This window comes from Canis lupus, chromosome 30 (genome assembly GCF_048164855.1).
Source record: "Canis lupus baileyi chromosome 30, mCanLup2.hap1, whole genome shotgun sequence".
Lineage (NCBI taxonomy): Eukaryota > Metazoa > Chordata > Mammalia > Carnivora > Canidae > Canis > Canis lupus.
Genome location: NC_132867.1, coordinates 35,097,694 through 35,112,085, shown reverse-complemented (window position 1 = coordinate 35,112,085; position 14,392 = coordinate 35,097,694). Strand labels below are relative to the sequence as shown.

General features: G+C 53.5%; 2 protein-coding genes across 9 annotated transcripts in view; one reads left to right on the top strand and one right to left on the bottom strand.

The window, feature by feature from the left end:
- HLCS (holocarboxylase synthetase) overlaps positions 1-3,484 on the top strand; it is a 226,340-nt gene extending 222,856 nt beyond the window's left edge. For all 8 annotated transcript variants that reach the window (XM_072806923.1, XM_072806927.1, XM_072806922.1 and 5 more), the window contains one exon: positions 22-3,484. In XM_072806923.1, coding sequence (XP_072663024.1) covers positions 22-193 — 172 coding nt within the window. In that variant the 3' untranslated portion in view covers positions 194-3,484. The remainder of the gene's footprint in view (positions 1-21) is intronic.
- Positions 3,485-4,956: 1,472 nt separating this feature from the next.
- SIM2 (SIM bHLH transcription factor 2) overlaps positions 4,957-14,392 on the bottom strand; it is a 54,827-nt gene continuing 45,391 nt past the window's right edge. The window contains exons 8-11 of the mRNA XM_072806928.1: positions 13,029-13,176; positions 11,442-11,610; positions 10,410-10,818; positions 4,957-7,001 (exon numbers count right to left, since the gene is read on the bottom strand). Of these exons, the coding sequence (XP_072663029.1) occupies positions 6,565-7,001; positions 10,410-10,818; positions 11,442-11,610; positions 13,029-13,176 (1,163 nt within the window). The 3' untranslated portion in view covers positions 4,957-6,564. The remainder of the gene's footprint in view (positions 7,002-10,409; positions 10,819-11,441; positions 11,611-13,028; positions 13,177-14,392) is intronic.

The window sequence follows — 14,392 nt, the reverse complement described above, 5'->3', positions numbered from 1 at the left end:
TCTGCTGTTCTTCATGTCCAGTGGCCAGCGGGTCCGCCTGGGAGGCCTCGAGGGGCCAGAAGTGTGGATAGTCGGCCTGGATGACTCTGGCTTCCTTCAAGTCCAGCAGGAGAATGGCGACGTGGTGACCGTGCATCCCGATGGCAACTCCTTCGACATGCTGAGAAACCTGATCATCCCCAAGCAGCAGTAGCAGGGCCTGAGGCCTACCTCCCTGGGGCCTACCTGCCTGGGGCCCACTCACCTGGGGCCTGCCTGCCTGGGAACCCACTTGCGTGGGGCCCATCTGCCTGCGGCCCACCCGCCTGGGACCCACCTGCCTGGGACCCACCTGCCTGGGGCTCACCTGCCTGGGGCCTGCTGTCCTGGCCACGGAGCAGCAGGAAGGCAGGCAAAGCCACTGCAGCAAGCATTCCAGTTCAATTCCTGCTGCTTTTCCTAGCCTCAGGACCTGGAAAGCTGATTTAGGGTTGTAGGCGAATGTTCCCTCCCTCCAATTAATCTGCTTAATTCCCTAATTTGGTTCTGTCTATTGCCATTTTACTTGGTATTTGCAGATGTCCCGGGGCGCAGGGATGACCAGCGGAAGACTTAGTTCAGGTGAAGCACGACCCCAGGTGTGAAATCCTTCTCCCTTCTTGGGCTCGGATGTGTGTTTATTGCCCCCCCAGCCCCCCAAAGAAAGTTTTTATTTGGAAAACAGCAAGGGTATGATTCAGATGTTTCCCCAGTAGCGGAGACCTTCACTCCCAGACTATTAAAAAACAAATCCAAAAAAGCTTCCAGGCCCAGGCCAGCGATGAAGTAGAGGTTTGGTAACACTGTTTATGAGCGTCCAGGGAGGCGTTTTCCGAGAGGAACATACATTGGCACTTGGTCGTTGTTTTATTTTTTTTTTGTTAATGAGAAAAGGGATGGAAGACTTCTGAGTGTTACTCTGGGCCCGGTGGTTTGTGGTCCAATAACCGCACCTCAGTGGCCGCAGAGACGGGTGTCACTGGTGTGGGTGCAGTGACCCTTGGAAAGGAAATCGGTTACTTAGGTCGGCCGTAATTTACGAGCTCCCTTTCCGTAAGTTTGGATTTACTGCATGTTCTGAAGTGATGGGATCAAGTTCAAGATCCTTCACGTGTGGATTAGGCCTCGTGTGGGTGTGTGGGGTAGACGATCGGACCCTAACAGCCAGAGACGAAGACTCACTCATGCCCCACCCCAGGGAGGATTGGGAGCTCTTAAGCTAGTTGTAGGCTCACTTTGAAATCTGGAGCATTCCTGAAAGACCATGTGGCGCACAGAATGCAGAAATACATGGCATTTTGTTTGTAAGTCATAATTGTTGGCTCCGCTTTTCCTAAATTGCCAAGAAACAAAATGCAACCGATACTGAACACCGTCATTAAACGGGGGGGATGTGTGTGTGTGTGCGTGTGTGTGCATGAGCGTGTGTGAGAAGCTTTAGAAGAAGATGTTCAAGATCTGATGCCCTAAAAGTCTCCACGGAAGAACAAAAGAAAGGAAACCTTTTGATATGCATTTGCGATTTCCAGATGTACCCCATGCTTTTTCCATGTCACTCCTATCTCTGTTGAACTTGTGAATCACACACATTACTTTTCAGTCCTTAAAAGGCCAATTTTTGTCCACTTTTCTTTCTTCCTGCCAGTTGCAACTGAAAGTGGTGGAAAGAAAACTTGATGGGGCTCTCAGCTTTGAACAGGATCCTCCTCCTTATACACTAGCACCATCTTTATCCAGCTTTACCCAGTCAGGCTCATTCCAGAAACTTGTGGCTTTCAGTGTAAAAATCTGCCTACCTTCAGCCAGGCACAAGCAGCGCCATAGGAAGGGAGGAAAAATAACGTGTTTAGTTAAGTACACCAACCCAGTGTGTGGTTTTTGGAAATGTCACTTTAAAAGAACCAGAGAAGTAATTTTTGCAAATAAGGCTTCAATTAGAATGGTTTTTCTCAAAAAACAAAAACAAAAACAAAACAAAAAAAACCCACCAAAACAAAACCAAAAACAAAACTTGCTCTCTCCTAAGTGTCCAAGTCTTCTTTTGGAATTAGTGACAAGTTTAAACAAAAGTCCACGGCACCCCCAGAAATCACCAAATGGACTCACCCTTGAGAGGGCATCTGCAAAATATCATCAAGAGGAAAGATCTCTGGGCTAATGTTGCAAGTCTCATTTCTCAAACTTTGTAATATAAGGCAAGTCATCTCTCAGAGCTGCCATTGTTACTGTTTGAATTTCTTTGGGGGGTTCTTTAATGAAAAACATGCTATGTGTTGTTTTAAGCTGAAGTCCTATTCTAGACAGTTCTGCTTTGGGGGGAAAATGTTATCATTTAATTTCCTTTCTGTAAATTAAAACTAATGATGTGTGGCCACGTCAGCGCAGATGGAGATGTTCCGGGCGCACCGCTTTCCCTGTGCCTTCGAGACTTGTGCCGCCACCCGGTTGTCTTGAGGGAGACAAAAGAGACTTGAAGCAGATGCTACGTTTCCCGTAAACCTGACTGTTGCCTCATATGAACCAAAGACTTTTGAAATTCTGCTTCATAGAGACCAGCTGAATAAAAGCATCTCACCCAGAGCTATTAGCGTTAGGGAAATTATCTGCTTGCTACACTACACTCACGCACTGGGGGCGTTGGTGCACCTGGCAATCTCTGATCTCAAGGAGCTTTAAAGTCTTAACAGGGACTTTGCATTTTCTTCCTAATCTTAAAAACGTGGCAGCTGAGCTCAGGATTGGCATGCGCTTTCAGGGCATCTGGTTTGCCTGCGAGGTTAGAGGCTGTGCACCATCGAGCAGCTACCCGGGTATGTTAAAAGGCGAGACCTTGTCCCTTCCAGGCCGGCCGCGGATTTCACGGGAAGCCGTGGGGAAGCAACCCCTGAAAGGAAGTTTCAGGAAGGAAGTTTTCTCCAGTAGGCATTTTATTTTCCAGAAGGCCTTCCCGTGGCCCCTGCCGAAGCAGCACCTGGGGACACTGGGTGTCCAGCCCGGGTTCACGGGGTGCGGGCACAGTCGAAGGATTGGTGTCTGGGCCAAGGCAGTGGGTGGGGTTCGCTGCTGCAGACTTTGCCCTATGTGGGAACCAGTGGGTGCACAGGCCCAGGCGGGGAGAGCATGCAGCTGCAGCCTCCAGTCCCCGGGCCCCCCTCCACGTACAGCCCCGGGGGTGGCCTACACAGTTGCCCTGGCCCTGGAGCCTGGGAACCCGGAGAGAAGCCAGCCTCGTCCAGCAGTTTCAGGATTGCAGCCGGGAGACATTTTTCAGCTTGCTTTCTGGAAGATCTGTTCGCTCTTCACAGGCAGAACACCTGGGTTATTACTATGCACCTCAGAAATTTGCAAAAAAGTGTGAACCTTCGCATTTTTACCTTTTCCAAGAACCGTCTCAGAAAAGTCATTACTTTAAACCGATGCCTATAAAAAAGCAACTCTACCAAAATAAACTTTAAGGTTTTCTGTACCGTTTGGGCTCATTGTTATTTTTGCCACAAGTTTCGTTTTTAAAAAGAGGCAACTACTCTTGGTTACAGTATTTTTATTCATAGTTAAACATTTTTACAAAATAAATAGTTTTACATAGTAAGGAAGGTGTATGTATTTCTAAGTATTGAGAATTCGGGGGCTTTTGTTGTTGTTTTTGATTTATTTTTGACAAATGGATTATGTGTCGTACAAAAGAGAAATCTTACTACTCCAAAGAAGGAAAGTGAGCAAAACCCAAGGTCAAAAAAACCCCTTTTAACTGAGGTGAGAAATAAATGTAATAAAACGGTTTAATATAAAGTTTTTCATTGAAAAATAAATTTCATGTAACAGTATATTTACTATAAGAACAGGCTTTGTTGTTGTAGAATTGTTCTTATTCTTTTGTAAGAACTGCTTGATTTGTGTTTTGGGTTTTTCCCCCAAGATTTTAACCTTCTATATCGTACTTAAGTTTAGGAACAGCTTGCGTAATGCATCTTCGATAACCCAAGGGCTATGATGCGCTAAGATTTTAAACTACTGTCATTTGCCGGCATTTATTTGAAATGTTCTTTTTATTCCATTTCATCTGTAGCAGCCCCCAGTCTACCCTGTCTTACAGTTGCAATAAATTACAACTTCGGGTAGACTTTGTACAGGATTCATTGACCGTATAAACCTCTCCTGCCCTTAGGGCCCAAGGGGGAAGGCATGGCCATAGGACTTTAAAAGGGACAAAGGGGTGGGGGGCAAGGGGGTGCAAAATACTCTGCTCTTGCAGATTTCCTCAGCCTTCACACCCTGTTCCCTTCTCTACAAAGGTATGAATGGAATGGCTTTTCTAGAAAGGGCTTCCATGAACATAAAGGAATTCCTTTCCCTGGGAGGCCCCTTGGAGGGCAGAGCAAGTCTTGAACTGGGTTTATTTCTCAAATCCGTTTGATCTGGCATTTTTGTCAACGTGTTAGGACCCACTACAATTTTTTTCTTTTCTTTTTTCTTTCTTTTTTTTTTTTTTTGTGAAAGAGAGTCATATTTATTAAAATGCTTCCTCTTGCCCTGCTGGAGCCTCACTGAAGTTGTCAAGAAATGATATCCCCAGCTTCAATGTGCAGACTCTTAAAGATGGAGGTAACAATATTAGGTTTCCATGGTAACTCCTGTTAACTCTGCACCGGGCTGCCTGCCGCCTGGAAGCTGGCTTGCGTAGGAATCTTCCTTCATGTTCTAGGCTCTGAAAACCCCGGTGTTTGTTTAGACAAAGTTTTCCCTCGCACACGTTTCATTTTTCAAGCACATGCACACTCCTTGTTAAGACTGTTTACGTTATCATTTGTAAATCTATTAATGGCCTTGGCCTTATTTTTTCACAGTAACCCTCAGATCTTAAACTGCTCGAAAGCCTTCATGGTTTGTATTTACTCATGACCGCAGCCCCCCAGCGATTAATAACAAGGTAGACACAGCGCATTTTGTGGTAGTTTATTGAAAAATGTCAGGTGAGATCTGCTCATCAAACCTGCACCTTCCAGGAATCGTGGTTTAATGACGAGACTTGTGAGCATAAAAAAATAATACCCCGGGCTTATTTTCTGTGTGCACAAAGTGCTGCTAATGAGGTATAGGTAAGTGCGGGATAGAGGTGTTGGCCTTGGATTCTTTTGAATCAGCCCTTTGCTGCCCCACAGATGTTCCTAAATTTGCAAATTTCACCCCCTACCATAAGGCTGCTGAGGCCCTGCTAAGAATGACGCAGACCCTCAGTGTGACACTAGGCTGGCAAGCCATCATTTCACATGTTGTGAACAATTATAGATTGCACTTTGATTCTAGAACGCCGAATTAAAGACATTTGCAGAAACCCTTTCCACTGAGAGGGGCGCAGAGTTTCCTAAAAGAAAACCATTTCCGAAGCAGTGAAATGATGGAGGGTTTGTAGCGCGGAGCCCATTGAAAGAACGGCGGCTCACTGCACCGATCCCCGTCAGAGCCACGGTCGGATTTTTAGATGGTGAAATCTTGAAGCAAAAATAGAAGAGTAAGACAAAAATGCATGGAAGTTTATTTTTTAAAACACTGCTGGTGCTTTATAAAAGGACTTCTGTTCACCTGTTACATACAGGGCATGTTCTTGCTATGCAGGAAATGCTGAAGAAAATGTATACACCATTGCTCTACCAACCCTCTAGCGAGTTCTCCTCCACGAGGGCACAGTCCATTGACAATTCTCCATATTGCACATGCAATTTAACTAACTTTTATTAGCATTTCTAGTAGCAAACACGAGCCTAGGGAATTACAAGGTCTGTGTGGGCCAGAGGGATGTTGCCTCGTAATCAAACCTGACAGGGGGAGCCAGTCGCCTTGGGCACCTAATCATCCACATGTCATTCTCAGAAAAATATCTGGCTCTCTCTATTTCTGCATTTAATGCCTATTCGATACATCCTGAAGGTGCTATTCTTGGTGGTACCAGGAGTTCACGGGGAGGGGGGCGGGGAGGAAGTCAAAGCTCGTGAATGAACTTGCGAAGCACACCCGGTGCATTCCCTCCCTTGGTCTCGGCTCGCTGATGGTGGAACTGAAAACAGGCTTAACGGTAAAAAAAAAAAAAAAAAAAAAAAAGACACCGGCTTTTCAGGAGACGCGTGCATGGCTTTTGCAGACGTCCGCCGTGTGCTGTCGGCTCCTGGGACTTCGATCGTCACACCCGGCCTTGGGACTCGGAGCGCCCTGAATCCAGGCCCCCCCACCCCGCCCCGTCTGGCTCTTAGCAGGGTGGGCTCTGCTCGCTGCAGCCGAGGCGCTCCGGGGAGGGGGGGCATTGCAGCTTGAGGTCCCGCGGGGGCCGCGGGGGGAGGGGCCGAGCTGAGCGCCCCTCCCCCCCGCTGGACCCGGGCCCTCCCACCCCAGCCCCGGCGTTTGCGGGGCTCTACGTAAAAATCTAGAAGTCGGCCGCCGAGTCCTATTAAAATAGTCGTCTCTGCATAAATTAATTTAAACCGTGCATCTCCAGCTCGGCTGCACGCGGCGGCCCGGCCTCTGGCTTCTCCCTGCGGGCAGCCCGGCGCGAGGTCACCTGCCGTTGGTGATGATGACCGAGGCGCCCAGGTAGTGCGGCAGCGGCGCCCCGGGCGGGGAGGCGGCGGCGGGGCCGGGGGGCCGGGGCCGCAGCGCGCCGGCCGCCGCCTCGGGGGCGCCGGGGCCGCAGGCGAGGGCGGGCGCGCCGGGCGCAGCGCCCCCCAGCGGCCCGCGCCGGGCCAGCACGCGGTGGTAGTTGAGCAGCACGAAGGGCAGCTGCGCAGGCGCGCCCGGGGGCTCGGGGGCCGGCGGCGCGCAGCAGTCGGGAGCCGCGCGGGCCAGCGCCAGCCGCGCCCCATCGCGGGCGGCCGGGCGGGCGGCCTTGGCGGGGCCCAGCGCGGGCTCCTCGCGGTAGTGGCCGCAGCTCGGGAAGCTCGGCGGCGGCGGCGGCGCGGTGTCCTCGCCGAACCTGCGCGCGGCGGCGGCGGGCGCTGCGGGGACAGCGACACGTTAGGCGCCCGCGCGGGGAGGCAGGGGCCCGGCCCCCGGAGCGCCCCCCCGGCCCCCCGGCCGCACCCCCCGGCCCCCCCGGCAGCGCCCACCTGGCCCCCGGCAGCACCCCCTCGGCCCCCCCGGCAGCACCCACCCGGCCCCCCGGCAGCGCCCACCCGGCCCCCGGGCAGCGCCCCCCCGGCCCCCGGCCGCACCCCCCGGCCCCCCGGCAGCGCCCCCCCGGCCCCCCCGGCCCCCCGGAGCGCCCACCCGGCCCCAGGCAGCTCCCCCCCCCGGCCCCCCACAGCGCCCACCCAGCCCCAAGCAGCGCCCACCCGGCCCCAGGCAGCTCCCCCCCCGGCCCCCCGCAGCGCCCACCCAGCCCCAAGCAGCGCCCACCCGGCCCCCGGCAGCGCCCACCCGGCCCCCCCGGCCCCCGGCAGCTCCCCCCCCGGCCCCCCGCAGCGCCCACCCAGCCCCAAGCAGCGCCCACCCGGCCCCCGGCAGCGCCCACCCGGCCCCCCCGGCCCCCGGCAGCGCCCACCCGGCCCCCCCGCAGCGCCCACCCGGCCCCCGGCAGCGCCCACCCGGCCCCAAGCAGCGCCCACCCGGCCCCAGGCAGCGCCCCCCACCCCGGCCCCAGGCAGCGCCCCCCACCCCGGCCCCCCGCATCGCCCACCCGGCCCCAAGCAGCGCCCACCTGGCCCCCCGGCAGCGCCCACCCGGCCCCCCCGCAGCGCCCACCCGGCCCCCGGCAGCGCCCACCCGGCCCCAAGCAGCGCCCACCCGGCCCCCGGCAGCGCCCACCCGGCCCCAGGCAGCTCCCCCCCCCGGCCCCCCGCAGCGCCCACCCGGCCCCAAGCAGCGCCCACCCGGCCCCCCGGCAGTGCCCACCCGGCCCCGGCAGCGCCCACCCGGTCCCCCAGCAGCACCCACCCGGCGCCCACCCGGCCCCAGCAGCGCCCCCAGTAACCGACCCCGCGGTGCCCCTGAGGTCGCGGCAGAGCGCGAGCAGCAGGTGGAACCAGGGCGGCAGCCGACTGCGGGGCGCATCGGGCTCCCCCCTCCACCTGTGTCCCTGTCTTTCCCTCTGGGTCTCACATGAACAAATAAAATCTTACCAAAAAAAAAAAAAAAGCACCTGGCTGCTGGCCATCACATTGGACAGCGCTGCTCTAGAAGCTTCCACTGCCTGACGCATAGGTGGTCCTAGTCAACCAACCCTGGGTCTTTTGCATTTTTTTTCCCATGGGGTGGTAATCACCCCTGCTCCTTTTAATGCCATATTAACTAAAGCAGAGCCACCCTAACCAATTAGATACCTGCAATCATTAGCTCCCTATCTTTTGTTTGTCTTTTGTTTGCCTTAAGACAACCTTTGTCTTCCTTTAACATCACAAAAGACCTGGAAGTAGATCACAAATTGCCCCAAATTAGCACCTTTGGTCCTTTTTTTTTTTACCCAAGTGTATGACAAATGAGGTGGTTATTAACCTCTTTCGCTTTCAACATGGTGGGTTTTTTTTAAAGGTTTTTTTTTTTTTAAAGATTTTATTTATTCATGAGACATACGGGGCCAGGGGCAGAGACACAGGCAGAGGGAGAAGCAGGCTCCAGGCAGGGAGCTGGACATGGGACTCGATCCCTGAAGGCAGCGCTGAACCACTGAGCCACCCAGGCTGCCCAACGTGGTGGTTTAAAAAATAATAATAATAATAATAATATATATATATATATATATATATATATATATATATATATACACACACACATATATATGATCCTGTGTGTTAGTTGTATCATTGACCAACTTCCACACACAAAGGAAGAGTTCTTTCAGGTCAATCTCAAGTGGGTGATAGGTTCAGCTGTTATCAGAATGCTGAGCTTTGTCTGTGTTGTGGTCCCGGGAAAATCCTTCCTTGGTTTTTTTGAGGGACCCACAACCGGATCCACTGATGGCGCTCTCTCCAAGTCCGAGAAACTGTTGGCTCTGAGGACTGGCCCAGGCCAAAAGGCAGGGAGGGCTGCACTGCCCTAGTACTGGTGTGTTCTTTCCTAAGCTGGTTACTTTTCAAAACCCATGTCCTAGTAATCTCCAGGACGGTGAGCTTTCTCCCAGTCTATGTGTCTCAGGCTTGTAAGGACAGAGTCTGAGCGAGACATTCCCCAAGCAGCCCGAGGAGGAGCAGAACCCGACCTGCCTCCAAAGAGAGAAAGTTTGGGATCCTCGGGTGGCTCAGCGGTTTAGTGCCTGCCTTCGGCCCAGGGCCTGATCCTGGAGTCCTGGGATTGAGTCCCACATTGGGCTCCCTGCATGGAGCTGCTTCTCCCTCTGCCTGTGTCCCTGCCTCTCTCTCTCTCTCTCTCTCTCTCTCTCTCTCTCTCTCATGAATAAATAAAATCTTTGGGAAAAAAAAAAAGAGGGAAAGTTAGAGTGGGCAAGGAGGGGAGCTCCAGAGAGCTCTCCTCTTTCAGCAGGTGGTTCTTTTCTGAGCATGTAACATTTCCCCCAAAATGCAGTGGCCACTGCAGGAAATTTGCAGCATCTTGATCTACACTCTGAGCAGTGGTTAGATCTGCATGAAAAAGCAGTACACGTCTCACGGCTAACCCTCAACCCCCACCTCCCCTCTGCCTGGGACTGGTCCAGCGAGCAGACAGGAGTCTGTCTGGGCCTGAGGGAGCTGGTGACACATCCACAGAGGACGTTTGCTTGTCTGCCATCAGCAAGAGCTGGTGGAGCGGCCATCCCTCCCTCTCTCCCTCCCTCTCTCTCTCTCTCTCGCTGAACCAACAGTGCTGGGCAGGCACCTACTGTGTGCCAAATGCTGGGGTAGGCATAGCACATGGCTTGGGAGCCCATTTTAGAGACGAAGAAACTGAGTCCTAGAGTGTTCATGTTCTTTGCCCTGGGTTGGCGAGTGGCATTTCTGTCTTTGAGCTCATGAATTTCCACCACTGTTTTCCACACTTTGAAAACTGGCATGGGAAGAAAACCAACGGCGTCCCATCGTCGTTTTTTGGGCGGAGTGGAAAGTAATCTTGTAAAGTAAATGCAGCTGGAGCATTCGCAGTGCATGGGAGCTGGTTTTGAAAATCACTTTGTCTCCCTCTCAGGGAGCAAAGGAGGCCAGGGTTTTTATGGAGTGGGGGGGGGGGCTGCACACCCGGTTTCCTCTGCCCTTTCCACTGTCACTAGTGCCACGAGAGGCACCCGGACGCGGTCACCCTGCTTTTCTCCCTCTCATGAAGCTACTCCCATTGAGAGCAGGAAAGCACAGCAAGTCCTACTTATGAGCAGAAAAAGGAAAAGTCTGCCCCAAGTGTGAGGATCTTTTTTCCATCCGCCACCCACCGCCACTGTTCACGGTCCCGCCCTCTCCCCTCGTGCAAACATGACCTACCTTCGTAGTTTGGCACCAGGCCGTGCCGAGCACTGTTCACTGGCGGCTCAGAAAGGTTTTTAGCTGGAGACGGGCTGCTAGGCACTAGGGGGTTGGCATAATGCCACTGGCATTCACCACCGGCTGGCAGCGTGCTCAGGAAAAAGCGTGCCACCTCACACGGGGATCCTTGGGGCTGCCCGAATTTGGCCGGCAACATTGGCTTTTTGCTGCTGAAGACGTGAGAGTCCAGAGGGAAGTGTCCGTAATGGTAGGAGAAGGGCAGGCTATAGGACGGGGCGTACAAAAGGTCGCTGCTTTCTGAATGGAGCTGCTGTTCTGGGGGTGCCGGGGCGGTCGCCGGGGGGCTGGCTCTCCAGTTTGCCAGCTGGCTGCATTCCAGTTTGTCCATTTGGAACGAGCTGTATTGCTGGATGGCAAAGAAGACGGATGAAGGGGCCAGTGAAGAACCGCCCTTGGGCCTCGCCAGACCCCATCCAACCTGTAGGACTCAACCGCATCCCTGGGCTGGACCTGCCCCGGCCCCCAGGGTGAGGTCCCGGCGGGGACAGGTGCAGAGCAAACGGTACCACGGCGCCCCACCCTCTGGGTAGAACGAGATCTCCCCAGCCCACGCCGACAACATACCAGATGCACACGGGCACTTTGTATTTCTGAGAGGTTACAAACTACTTTAAAAAAAAAAAAAGGGAGGTTTGCATTAAAAATATAAATGCTATGGAAGCACTGTGCTCTGGGCCACATTAACGTGGATTTGAGCAAGCCGATGGGCCTTCCCGATTTAGTCTTTTTAGTCTAGACCTGATGAGTCCTCCCAGATGTTAGCTTTATGGGCCTCCCGGCTGCGTCTCTGCTGCATGTGTGTGCGCGCGTGCGCGTGTGCACACGTGTGCAGGACATCCCCCAAGGGACTTTGCTGCACGCCACAGGGAAGCTTCCAGACTGGGAGACCTGCTGTGCAATCATGTCCTGAGCCCCCCCTCCCAGGCCAGATGTCAGCTATGCCCTGCCCCAGCCCGTCGGGCGTGTTACCTGTGGGGGGTAAGGGTTTGTTCTCAGCTTTGTCTTCATCTTTGTATTTTTGGGCTTCGCTAATTTCCTAGTTTCTTGTGAGGTAGACAAGGCAGTCCTCCAGGAGTCCTGGGACTTGGACGTCGACGCCTGGTCCAGGGACAACTGCAACTCCTTGTATTCAATATCCCTGAGAAGCAAGAGCAGGACAGGTCACGTCCAGCGGGCTGCCAGGTGAGAGCAGTGTCCCTGGCACCACCCCCTGAGCGAGTTCATCCACGGAGCTCCAGCGCGTCGGTTCGCTGAGGTTGGATGGGACAGGACTTCAGGAAAGGGCAGCCCATCCTCATTATAACAGCCCCCTGTGGCCCCGGGCAATGCTGAGGGGGGTCTGTATTATCCGGCAGGAATAGGGGGAGGGCACTGTAGCCCCTCCAGTCCTGTAGGCCCCAAACAGGTCCCAGAGACATCATGGGCCACTAGGAAGTGTGTCCAGGCAAAAGGCAAGGGCAGAAGCACCACTTGTCAATTTGAGGGTTTGGGGCTCAGCTGCTTCTCTAGTTAGCACCCAGGGAGGCATGGGTGGGGAACCCTCAAGGGTTCAGGAGCCTGGCTCCCAGCCTCACCCATTTTCACAACAGGTGCCAGTTTCTGCCCTGAAGAGCCAACTTGGCAGGGTCGAGTTCATGATGGGGGGAGTGGCCCAAAGTACCAGCCCACACCTGTCTGAGGAAGCTGAGGAAGAATCATTCAGGGGCTAAAATGCTTCCTCTCTTACAGTTTTGCTAAGATCACACTCTACTTCTAAAAAACCAAAACCAAACCAAGAAACCAGGGACCTGGCAATCATTCTATGAAAGAACCGAGAGCCTCAATCCTTACTGCATTAGAGCACCTGCGAGGACCTTGTCCGGGGTGGGGCTGGGAGCTGCAAGGGTATCAGGTTCAGGGCCAGAGCTGGGTGCAGGAGATTTAACATACAGCAGCCGTGGTGAGCCCACAGTAATATAGGGTTCCAGGGAGACGCGTGTCCTCTTGTGCCTAATGGTCTTAAAAGTATTCGCAACTGAACTTGACCTTCTGGGACCCTAAAGGGGCCAGACATTGATACCACTTGCAACAGGCTGTATGGAAAGACGGAGGGGGGTGGTGGGGAATGTGAAGGATCTCCTGTTCCAGATGGCAGGAGCATGCAAGATGACCCTGATGTTTGGGGGCGCCAAGAGCGTAGATTCATATTCTCGGTCCGGGAGGGACATCGCCTGTGCATCCTACGCAAGATGTGGGGTGGGGGGGCGAACATCTTCCCGCTGCCCCCTGCCCCCCCACACCCCTCCGCTGGTCTCTGTGATCTGATCTTCAGCTGTGCCCGGGGCAGGGCTCCCTTTCTGGTGTTGCCACCACTGCCTGGCGCCTGGCTCTCAGTGCTGAGAACAGGAATAGTTTGGACCTTCCCAAACGAATAGGTTGTTCGAATAAAAACAAAACAGGAGACAAATGAACAGTTTCAGAAAGAGAGAGAGAGAGAGGGAGATGGTGCTTGTGGGAATGGGCTGATGAGGGTCAGGGGAGGAGGGGAGAGCAAGGAAACAAATACGTCTGACTTACGTGAGGACATAATTGACACTCACGATGCAGTGCGGCCGGGACGAGCGGCTGTTGTGAACGATGGTGGCATAGCTCTGCACCCACACCCAGCCGCCCAGCTTGGACAGCAGCCGGTAGTACTTGGTGGTGACCTGGCCCTTCACCAGCACTGCAAACACAAGGCGACATGAATCCCGAGGGACAATTAGCAGGCCCTGCTTTGGGGACACTGCCCCCCACTGATAACCTACAGCCCCCAGTTGTGGACCGTTTTGGGGTCAAAGACCCTCTGAGAACATGACAAAGGGATGAGCTTTCTCCACTGGAAGGTGCATACTTGCACATGCACACACATGCGCGCGCAAGATTTTTGCCTACAATCTCGAGGGGTCCGGGGAGCAATCTGTCCCCTTCCCTGTCAAATTTAATAGTCACTGATTTCATTGGGAGAAACAATTAGTCCCCATACGACATTTTGCACCTGGCAGAGTGATAAAATTGGTTCTGCTTTTCAGTTTCCAAAAATGCCACGATTATGTTATAATCCCCCCACACCCTTAATCCCCAGAACCCTTAATAGGCAGCAGGGGCAGGGGGTGATGTAGTTCTTTAAACAAAATAATAAGTACATTCAACCAAGTGTCAAATTATTGTTGATATTTGCTACTCTCCAGAACATGTGTGTATTCACAGTGAGACTGCTGTTCTGTGGCCTTTTATATTTTCTTCCCATTAGCCCCACTTTTCCTCGGGCCTGTTAACTTCCTACGTTGCATTGTAGGAACCACCTCTGCTTGGCTAGTTTCTGAACACCGGGCCTATGGGCCCATCTTTCATGCATGGCTGCATGCTCCAGACTGCTGAGCCACACTCACTCCCAAAGCCTCTGTACTGATTTCCCTTGGGGCCTGGAGGGCACAGACTGGAGGGGAAGGCCAGGGAAGGAGGAGGCCAGCACAAATCTAAAAGGCATCCCTTGATACCCAGGTCATTCCTGCTTCTCAAAGCAGGGCTGGCCCCAGGGCCCTAACTAGCAGCCACCTGAACCGGGATTTGGGGAGGTGGCCAAATCTGTGCCTGAACTAGTTGGCGCTGAAGGAACTCCCTGGGGGCTGCTCACAGACAACCCCTTAGGGGGGCTCACCAAGAAATTCAGCCCTCATCTTGTGCCATTAGGCACAGCCCCCTCACCATCTGCCCAAACCCTCCTGCGGCTCTCCAATGTCTTTTGTGACTTCTTTTCATATTAAGGGTGCCTCTTTATCATCCACTTTAATACCTGCAGTAAAATATTTTGGTGCAGAAGAATATTATTGCAAATGTGATAGTCAAAGAGTTATTAGCCTTAATATATAAAGAGTTCAAACAGATCAATAAAAACATTA